Source organism: Prinia subflava, chromosome 4 (assembly GCF_021018805.1).
Source record: "Prinia subflava isolate CZ2003 ecotype Zambia chromosome 4, Cam_Psub_1.2, whole genome shotgun sequence".
In the NCBI taxonomy this organism is placed as follows: domain Eukaryota; kingdom Metazoa; phylum Chordata; class Aves; order Passeriformes; family Cisticolidae; genus Prinia; species Prinia subflava.
This window is the reverse complement of record NC_086250.1, coordinates 30,788,325-30,799,011: the sequence shown is the minus strand read 5'-3', so window position 1 is coordinate 30,799,011 and position 10,687 is coordinate 30,788,325. Positions and strand designations below refer to the sequence as shown.

The 10,687-nt window shown below is 48.5% G+C and overlaps 1 protein-coding gene across 1 annotated transcript; it reads right to left on the bottom strand.

The window, feature by feature from the left end:
* Nucleotides 1-79: 79 nt before the first annotated feature.
* DUSP6 (dual specificity phosphatase 6) lies at nt 80-4,942 on the bottom strand. The gene is made up of 3 exons (XM_063396364.1): nt 4,071-4,942; nt 3,023-3,460; nt 80-1,584 (listed from the first exon to the last, which is right to left on the bottom strand). The coding sequence occupies exons 1-3, from the start codon at nt 4,471-4,473 to the stop codon at nt 1,277-1,279; spliced, it is 1,149 nt and encodes a 382-aa protein (XP_063252434.1). The 5' UTR covers nt 4,474-4,942; the 3' UTR covers nt 80-1,276.
* Nucleotides 4,943-10,687: the final 5,745 nt, after the last annotated feature.

Genomic DNA, 10,687 nt, shown 5'->3' with positions numbered 1-10,687 from the left:
TGGCTTTAAACACAACCATATGGGTATGTGCAATTAACCACAACCACACAGAGGGGAAAGGGGGAATAAACCAGCCAGCTTCTCCATAGCCAAAAATAGTTATTTATTTATTAATAATTTAAGGTTTTACATTCTTATAATAAATTCCATCTTAAAACTTTTACACTGTGGATTAGACTCTCCCTTATTGGCAACCATGTGCAGGTTCACTGTGCGTACACACAGGTACAAATGCTCGCACATACTTCCAGTTTTATACAAAAAAAAAGACGCAAAATATTGCATTTGAGGTGAAGCTCCCTGAAGAATTTTTACAGAGGTAATGCACTGTTTAGCACATCTGAAAGTTTTAAAAAGTGATCAAAAATCCTTCGCATTCGAAGACAATTCTCCTCCCAGATGATCTATTTACAAAAGGTAAGGCAAAAAATTAATTTAATTTAAAAATATATATATATGTGTGTGTGTATATATATATATATCATATGGAACCTACATCAAAAGCATGAGGAAAAATTCACCGCAAGGAAAAGAAAGATATATGAAAGAAGAGGCTCTACTTGCTCACAAAACATTATCTCAAACTTCTCACCATTGCCATTTCTCTCTCATGGAAAGCTTGCTTCAATAAAATTCAGCATGCTGCAAATATATTCTTTGCAATTAAAAAAAAAACAAACAAAAAAGCAGAACTTATGAAAATAACAAAAACACAGGTGTCCCTTGGATTGATTTCTTGAGTACATGTGAATTAAGAAAAAAAATGCAAATAAATTTAAGGTCAAATATTTACATTGATCAAGTAGAATACTACCAAGTTCCTAGCAAACAAGTACTCCAAATACACTAAGCTGAAATCTCTTTCTTTGGCTCTTCTAAATTAAAACAAACAAAAATAACCAGTCTTCACTGAAGACAAAGATGCGTATCACAGATCTGAGAGCAGAGCGCAGAAGGGCAGTTCCAGCCTCTGGAGAACACGTGCCCAGCCAGCCTACCACACGGGAAGTCCTCAGGCCCCAGCTACTGCCCAGCAGGGATGAACGCACTGCCCACCTGCTGCCTGGTCACCACGGTCCTGCCCAGAGAGCTCGCCTGTCCCCTCCCTTTGCGATAGCCGATGCCATACTGGGTAACCTTTCGTTCCTGCGCTGGCTGCTGCTTTGCAACAGCAGAGGCCAGAAAAAGAGAAAGCTGCATTTCTTTATCACTGCCAAAGGGAAACCATTGAGGAGTGATCCCATGAAATGGACAGGAGAAGGGAGGTGATGGGAGCTCACGTGGACTGCAAGGAATCCACCTGGAAGACGTTCTGGTTGGAAGGGGTGGTGAAGTACAGCTGCTGGTTTGGCACTCGATTGTCACAGGGGCTGCTCAGTCCCAGAGTCCGCTCAAAGTCCAGCAGCTGACCCATGAAGTTGAAGTTGGGCGAAATGTTGGACTTCTTCATCTTGACAATATCATAGGCATCATTCATGGACAAGTTCAGCTTCTGCATGAGGTAGGCCACCGTCACTGTGACCGAGCGGCTGATCCCTGCTAGGCAGTGCACCAGGACGCCGCAGTTCTTCCCCCGTGCTTCATCTGTACAAAGAGGCAGAGAAGGACACGTAAGACAGAGGACTGGTAACTGATCTCTCAACACGAATGAGATTGGCATCAAGTAGGAAGAAAGCACAATTCTGATCCCAGCGGCCAGCAGTGCAACTCAAGAGTTAACTTTAGCGGCTTAAAACCAGGACAAGAGAAGAATCCACTCCCCCTACTACCCAAGTCCAAGAGCTGAGAAAACTAAGAATGAGACAAAGGGCGCAGGACATGCCGCATGACACTGTTTTAAAAGACAGTTTTAAAAGACAGGCTTTTGCCTGGAGATTTGCCTTTAAATTCTTACAGTCCCCTTGCCCCAGCATGGAAATCCTGCAATATGTCACTGAAAGGCTTTATACAGACCAGCAGACTGCAAAGGTCTATTAAATTATTCTCCAACTGTTGTGCAGCTAACAATGGAGGTATTCAGGCATTTTAAAAGAATGAGGGAAGTCACAGGGGACAGCCCATTAGGAGGAACAGGATGTCAACATTGGTTGAAAATGGGTTCCTTTGTAATAGGAAATGCATTACAATGCCTGGAGATTAGTTTCTTTGTGGCTTCTAGCCCACATTTCTTCCTGCTAGGCTCAGATTACCTACATTCTCCACTATTACCGGTATCATTCAACCGGATTACAGCACAGCTTCCCAACAGATAATGCAATGCCCACCCCACCCGCGCCCCGATGGGGAAATTTGAGTACTCCCCAAAACGAAGGAGAGTGCAGATTTTAACCAGAATTCCTTGGGCTCAAGAGTACAGATTTCCAGAGCTGACGGGTAATGTCTGAGGGCTGGCTGACCGAGGCACTGAGCCCGCGAGGTACATCATTAATACCATGAGATTTAATTTAAACTCTAGCTATATATTTGCCAGGGACACCGCTTATTCATAACTTGCATTTAAAAGCTAAAGTTAGATGCCCAGATCATTTCTTTTTATTATACTGCTCTACAGTAACCTCAAGGAAGAAAAAAAAAAAAAAAGAAAAAGAAAAAAGCAAACAACCCCAAAACTAATATCAACAACAACAAGTCAAATAAGATATGGACCCTAGGCTCATTTGCCCCCCACCCTCTCCCGCCAGGAAGTGATTCAAGAAGATCCCCCAACATGCGCAGGGCTCAGTGCCCAGCTCCAATACGAATGATTCAAGGAGGAATTCCACAGCCAGACAAACCAGGTATGTCAGTGCAACCCTGCAAAGGTCACTTACAATTCACCGGGACTTCTCAATAACCCCCACCCCCCCTCCAAGAGTCCCCAACAGCCCCTCAACTTAAGCCGCCCTTAAAATCAGAAAAGGGGACATGCTCCAGAGACGGCCATAAATGCTGCCACGCTTCTCGCCCGAAATTCAGGAATTCTGCAAAAGATATCGATTTCTGCCTCTTGACATGTAGCTGTTAGCAAGTAACCGGGTCTTACCTATAAAGGAGATGGCCTCAGGAAAGAACTGAGACAGATTTTGGCTCCAGTGGTCAGAGATCGGGATCTGTTTGTACTTGAATTCACCGGCGTTTTCAAAGAGATTAGGCAGGTTAGGAGTAACATTCAAGATGTATTTAATGCCGAACTCTTCTAAAACGTCCAAATTCGTGGAGTCCTTGGCACAGCCTAAGTAGAGGTAGGGTAAAATCTCCACCGGAAAGGAAGGCTGGTTGTTGGAGAGAGGGCTGCCATCGGAGTCGGTGGCACTATTGGGGTCTCTGTCAATGTCAGATTCAATGTCGGATGATGAATCGGAGCTGATTCGGAGGCCTCCCAAGCCCAGGACCGGCAAAGGAGGAGAGCTGCTGCTACACGAACTGTCTAGGTTAGTTTCACAGTGCAAGGCGAACTCGGCCTGGAACTTGCTAAAACCACCTGGAGGGAAACGCAAAGAGGAGAAAATGCAACCTGATATAAGATGGCATGTCGACTTTCTTCCCTAGTACAGTCCTGTCTGCACAGGAGCGTCTGCTTTGCACCCTCTCGAGCTCGGAGAAAAAGAAGGAAAAAAATGTCACACTCTCAACCCAGACAGGCTAACTTAAAGGAAGGGTTAAGAAAATCGTCCGCTGCAGCGGAGGGCTCAGCACATTCAAGATTAAAGCTCTGTACCGCTTTGCCCTGCGGGGACCGCTGGAGAGGTGTCTCGGCAGCAATTCCTTCTGCCAGGCTCATGCCGGAATCCCCGTTAGCCCTGTCCTCCCCACGCTGCCATAGTGATTTCTATCATCAAGGTTTCTTGAAACAATGCGATGATAAGGGGGTGCCAGAGGGGAGGAGAGGTGGAGTAGGGGCAAAAGCCCCCTACCCTCGTCTGTGCCCTCCTGGCGCATCAATCCACTGCCCGGGGAACGCTACAGACCGCATCCTCCCCCCCCGCTTCCCTCTTACCCGGGCAGAGATCCGCGGGGCTGGGCTCCCCGTTCCCCACAGCCCCGGGCCCCAGGCAGAGACCTCTCCCCCAGCCCTGGGCGGCCCTCCTCACCTTCCAGATAAAATGCCTTGCAGCCTTCATCTTTGAGGCGCTTGAGGAGCAGCCCCAGCACGGACTCGCCGCCCGTGTTCTCGTTCCAGTCGCGGCTGTGCTCGTCGTACAGCACTACGGTGTCGGTGCCGCACCGGCGAGCGAAGCGCTCCCGGTCCTCCTCGCTGCTGGCGACCAGCGAGCGCAGGGGCAGGTTGCCCTTCTGCAGGCGCCGCAGCATGATGCCGGGGATGGCCACATTGATGGCCGACTCGATGTGGGACGACTCGTACAACTCCTGCGGCCGACAGTCCATCAGCAGTAGCCGGTCGTTGCCCATCTCCAGCTGCTCGTTCAGCCACGCCACGGATTTACTAATCGCCATTTCCGACGCGAAAGGGACGGGTCTGAACGTATCTAGCATGAGGAAGGACGGGGGGAGCGGAGCGTGCTCTGGAAGCGCCCCTCTCTCTCACAGAGGCATGCGGCTGGCTCGGCGGGCGGGCTGCACCCCTCTAACTCCGCACAACTTATCTCCCTCCGCCCCAGGAAAATGAATCACGCAGCCCCCCCGCGCCGCTTCCCCCGCGCCGGGCGGCGGCGGAGTCACGGGGAGGGAGAAGCAGCCCCGGCCTCGGCGTGTGTGCGAGTGTGTGTGTGCCTGCGTGCGCGCAGCCAGCCTGCCCTGTCTCCTCTTCTTTCTGTCAATGAATCCCTGAATGAACCTGCCTAATCGCCGCTGCAGCCCCAGCCCTTGGGCTTTTCCTCCTCCACGAGTGAATGAAATCCAATTAACGCGCCGCCGAGCGGGGCTCCCCGGCTCAGCACGGACGCGCCGCGGCGGTGGCGGTGCCCCTTCCCTCCCCTGCGCTCCCTCCCGCGCCGCGCTGCCCGCAGCGCCCCTCGGCGCGGCCCCGCAGCCCGCGGCTCTCAATGGGGACACCCGCGCCCCGCTCAATGGATACATTCTGCGGCGCAGCCAATGGGCGAGCGCGGAAGGGGCTGTTGCCGCGGCGACGGGCCGGCTGGAACAGGTTGTGTTGATGAATCGTTAATGAGTTTGTCATTCACAAAAACGGAAAGGAATTTCCGCTCCGGATAAGCCGAGTGCAAACAAGCGGCAGCCGCGGCGCGGTGGGCGGGGGCGGCGGGGGCAGGTGAGGGGGCGCGGCCCGGCTCTCCCCCCTTCCCTCCGCCAGCACCAGCCGGGGGGCGGCCGCGGCAGCCGGCGGAACAAATGGCACTTTTTCTTTTCTCTCCCTCCCTCCATATTTTTGCTCCCTAAGTCATACCCCGCGGGGGTCGGCCGTGCTCCCCTCAGTTCCCCGGAGCTGATCGTGGCTCGGCTTTTCATTAGGGCGTTCCGGGAATCCCATTTTTAGGGAGGCAGGTAGGCTCTGTCCTCGGCTGATCCCTACGGGGGTGAAGAGTAAACCCCGAGCTAATCTCTTCCTACGCGGCCGGCTTTATTCCGAGCCGGCCCCGCCGGACGAGCAGCCCGCAGGCGCTCCTGCTGCAGCCCGGGCGGGCCAAGGCACAAACGAGAGCAGGGAAAGTGGCCCGGCCGGCTCCTCCGGGCAGCCTGCGATTGAGCCGCGCTCGCACGGCCGCGCCGTGAATCCGCCGCCAGCAAGGAGCCCGCGGCCGCTCCCGGGCCGCGGGAGCGCCGGGGCCGCCGCCAGCACGGCGGGGTCCGGCGGGGTCCGGCGGGGGCCTCGCACCTGGCGGCGCCGGCCCCGGCTCCTCCTGCGGGTGGGGCCCCGCCGCCGCCGTTCTGCGCTCCCCCCGGGCCGGCCCGGCGGAAGGGCCCGCAGTCCCCGCCGCACCGGGAGGCGCAGGGCAGGGCTGGGCTCCGGTGCCCGCCGGAGCGGCGCTGGGGCGGCAGGGGCCGGGGGCGGCCTGGGGCCGGAGGCTGAGCCGGGAGCGGTGGTTCCAAGGAGCGGGTTAGCAAAGGGGTAAGGGAAAAGCGAGGAGCGACAATAAATCAGGAGAAGCCTGGCCTAAATGCTAATCCTGCCACCAACATCTGCTTGGAAGTAAAATTGTTCGGGAGAGGCTAATCTCTCTTCCACCGCTACTGCGCTTCATGGCTCACTGTTTTAACCCCAGCAGAAGGAGGTTCTTTGGGTAGTGAGTGGCTGGAGAGTGTGACCCTGGGAACAGATAGTGGCATGGGCAGTCCTGTGTGTTTCACACAGAAAACATCCGTGATGTTAATTAAAGTTGGCACATCAGTCGCTGCAGTTTCAAGCAAAGCTGACACCCAGATGGCATTAACGACATCCTCCCCAGCAGGGATTTTGAGAGGATCCCTTCTTGCTGCCTTTTTCAGAGGATTGAAAGTGGGACTGAAGTGTTATACAAACCTTACCCCGCCCCTTAGCCGGGAGATTTCCTTGAACTGATGTTCAACTCACTGGGCGCACCATACACCCTGTCCCATGGCTCAGCGCGGGCAGCTTGTCCAGCCCACCTTGCCCACTGTGGACCTGTCCTCTCTCGTTAAAGCCTTTCCAGGCTGTTCTTACAAGGTGCTTCACTTGCTGTTCTGCTCTCTATGTTCAGAGTATGCTGTTTAAATGTCCAGGGCAGTGGCAGATCAAATCAGAAAGCGGGAGCCTTTGGTTTTATTTATTCAAGCATTTTTTTGGGTCGATACCTGCCTAGTAGTATAACAATACTATTACAATAAATAATGACAGTATTTAAAGATATTTTTATCAATAGTACTCTCAGTTTTGATGGAAATACTATGAACATTAAAGGGTGTGTGAAGGCAGTGAGATATTAGATGCAGCATACTGCAGGGAGTTGTATTTCCAAAGTGGAGCTGGAGACAGACTTGTAAGGGTGGCAGCTATTGCCCGCTCATTGCATGGCAGCAGTCTGAGGGTGGCATTTGGTGAGCTGGTGTTGTAGCCAGGAGGCCTGGTAGGCTTCCGTGGCGGTCAGTTGCTTAAGGGCAGAAATGCCCAGTCATGGTGACTAGGCCAAAATAACCCTTCTCCCGCGCTTGGACCCTCGCTTATCTCCCTGTAAGACAATAGGTCACTTTGTACCCCGAACTATACCATTGGACACCTTTTCAAAACCTCTGTACCCTATAAAAACCCCACTTTCTCCCAGCTCAGAAGAAGCCGCTGTCCCTGGAACCCTTCACAGAAGAAGCTAATAAAGATTCATCTGTGGAACTCCATACGGCGCTTCTCCTCTCTCTCCCTGCGTCTGCCAAGGCACCTTAGCAAGCTTATGAGCTGAGAATCACTGCAAAAGAGCTGATCACTGCTAAGAGCTGAATATCACTATAACTAAGCTTGCTAAGTGTTGCCTGTGCCTGGGAGCTTTGCCAGAGTTGCTTGGACAGGGGGGTACGTAGGTGCACCCCTAACCAAGACCAACAAAGGCAGCCGAGACACCGACTGAAGCTACCGAGGAAAAACAAAAAGCTGGGACCCAGGCAGGAGATTTTGCTCTGCAGCAGAGTTAAACCAGTCAAATACAAATAACACCTTTTGAATTTGCAGTAGTACCATCCTCAGCACACACCAGCTGAGGATCTCTAAAGGAGAATGAGAACTGTGTGCCAGTTGTCTTTCTGTTAGCATGCATGTGTGCACTCCCTTTTCCTCTTTCTGTCTGAACCACTCTGTCCTGTCAGTCACTGAGGGATGCTGGAGCAGATTCAGTTAACCATGACACCATCTGATGCTTCATCAGGGACCAGATGTACAACCCCACTTCACCAGGAGATCATTTATCCTTCAGCTTCCAGAAGTGTTTGTAGTACCTGAACAGTGAGAAGAGCCTATTCCTGTCAATCATGATCCCTTCCTTCACCCAACAGTTAGAACAGTTAGGTTTTCAACTCTGAAATGTTTGGGTGTTTTGGTTTTTTGTTGGGTTGTTTGTTTGGTTTTTTGTTTGTTTGTTTTTTGTTTGTTTGTTGGTTGGTTTTTTGTCTTTTGTTTTTTGATTTTTGGGTTTTTTGGGTTTTGTTTGTTTGTTTGTTTGTTTGGGGTTTTTTTGGATGGGGAGGGACATGTCTTTTGGGTTTTTTTGTTTGTTTTTGATTGTTTGGTTTTTTAAATTTTATTTTTAATTCCTTGTCTGCAAATAAGACTTCTTCAGTCCAGCTCAAAGCTTATTAATAACAAATAGCCTATTTTGCTGGCTTTGGGACCATTTTGCTCATTTGTAGCATATGTAGAGGGCCCAACAGATCTACATGAATGTTTATGACCTGAGCATGTCTTGGCCAGACATGTAAGCACACAGGACAAGATCATTGCACAGAAGACAACAATTAGAATTTAGTGTTGTTTTGCCCAATTCCTTCATATCTCTCCCTGTAATAGAAGCCCTCGCCCTGAACTAGACAGACAGGTTATCTACATAGTGTAATGGGAGAGAGAAGTACCAAAAAGTCAGGTATCTATGACATTTTGAAACCAAGCCAACTGGGTCACTCTGAGACACTTCACAGTCTGGAATACCAAGGCAATGATGTAGAGGCATCTTCAAAAGGCTAAGTACTGATGAAGTTTCTTCTTGCATTTGACATCAAGGATGAGAAATTTTTTTATACGAGTACTTTCTTCCTCTAAAGATACAGCATCATGCCTCTCTTCTAATTAATTGAAGCAGAATTTGATAGGAGTCTGTCTTTCTACAAGAAGATGGGGCATAAAATGTACAGGAAAGGGTTTTCTGCTTCTTTGGCCACTCCTTTCCCATGTTGTATCAATCAATATTTGTGAGAACAGGGACTCTAACCTTCATTTTCCACATCCCACTGATGATCTGAATCAAAATGGCAGAGGCACCTTCTGTGTCTGCACTATTTAGTTTCAGGCAAGCAAAGAACACTCTGGGATTGTCTGCTAGGGAAAGCCAAGGAGCATAACACACGCTGGCATCGGGATTTGGGGTGAGATGCCAACTCAGCTCAACTCTGGAAGTGCAAGAGCTGTGGAAAATGTAGTGAAGACAGGTTTCTCCACTGACAGGTCATACTTAGGCAGGAAGTTTGAGGATCATGACTATCAGCTTTGACTGAACCAGCAAATGCTTGTGTTTCAGCTACAAAGTCGTTCAGCTTTAGATGCTGGAAGTTAGAGGTTCACATTTTACCTACTTATTTACTCTCATTTATTACTTTCAGAAGGTCTTCAGAGAGGACAAACTGCACTCTGGAATTGCTCAGTTCCCTTTGCTGTCTCTAAATTGTGCCTGATGGAACCAGCCTGTACTTTTACATGCTTACCTTGCAGTCTGTGGTTTTCACCTTCAGGTTAATTTTTAAGTCCTTTATACACTTCCTTTTAGTTTCAGTAAAAGTGAAAAATCAATGTATGTCTGTGTTGGTTTCTGTGAATGATCTATTTGAAAATAGAAATGCACAAATCATCCTAGACCAAATTGTCCATAAAGCAGAGTACCTTTGGTATAAGGGTGTTTAGTGCAAAGTGTCTCAAAGGGAGAACAAAATTGTCCTATAAAGCATTTTATTTGTTTTATGTAAAGTATAAACAATTTATGGAAATGACATTTAACTGGTTATTCATTGTCCAATTATTCACATCTAAAATAATTCCTGAAGTTGGAGAAATAAAACACTTGAATGACTCCATTTAGGAAATCCTTTTGACTCAAGTGTTTTCCTTCAAACAGCAAATAGCTGGATCACTTCAAGCACATATTTAATTGTGCCTTGTAATAAAGTAATGTAATTTGCAATTACTTAGGAATGATACTTTAAAATACTTAACAGCTAACACAGACATGCATTTATTTAAGAGTTTTTTTTTTTTTTTTTCCTTTTGACTCCTTGTGCTATAAACAAGGTTCCCCTCTGAATGCAGCTCGTGAGTTCTCCAAATCGTTCCTTAGGGTGTGCAGAGGTGAGCAGTTTTGTTTGACAGAGATCACTGCTGACTGTCAGATTCTCTTCTTACCGATAAAACTAAGCTTGTAGGAGGGCACTGCAAGACACACATTTAGCAAGACTCACAGTGTATTTGGCCAAGCACAGAAGCAAATGCTGTAGTATTTTTTTTCTTCTTTTTTTTCTTTCCCACCACCTGCTTCCATTGCTAGTGACACTTTTGGTGGCACTGACCTGTGTATCACTTCACAGTGATTTACAATCTTCTGGCAACAGAAACATAACACAGGTGGGCAGCTGTCTATTAAAAATAATATACATGAAGAGAACAGAAGGCTACATGTCTGCACACTTTTCTTATAATTACATGTTAATTTGATAGCTTTCAAATAAAAAATGGACTACATGATAGCAGCAAAAAACAGAAGCAGACTCAATTATAAAAGTGGTACTGTGTGTGTGATTGCATGAAAATACAGATACCCCATTAAATTTGGTGGCAGTGATTAAATTAATAAATTTACTTCCTGGTTGGAATGTAGATTTATATGGTTCTGTTACCGTAACTAAGGAATAGAGCCATTCCTATCTAAAACTCCTGATCCACAGTGCAGAAATATCATGCTACAATGTTTGTACACAGACAGCAATGTGCTTATATTATTTCTTTGCCAATACCAAAGACTTCAGTAGCGTCCAGAGAGTGTTTTCATGTTGTGTAGGCTGGTGTTTCTCTCTGCTGTTGTCTGCTGTT

What these genes read in the sequence shown, in the direction of transcription:
- DUSP6 (XM_063396364.1), bottom strand. Translation starts at nt 4,473, where the DNA reads ATGCTAGATACGTTCAGACCCGTCCCTTTCGCGTCGGAAATGGCGATT. An exon ending in CAAGGCATTTTATCTGGAAG is followed by an intron (nt 3,461 to 4,070) that starts GTGAGGAGGGCC and finishes GTTTCCCTCCAG; the next exon opens with GTGGTTTTAGCAAGTTCCAG. An exon ending in TGAGGCCATCTCCTTTATAG is followed by an intron (nt 1,585 to 3,022) that starts GTAAGACCCGGT and finishes CTCTTTGTACAG; the next exon opens with ATGAAGCACGGGGGAAGAAC.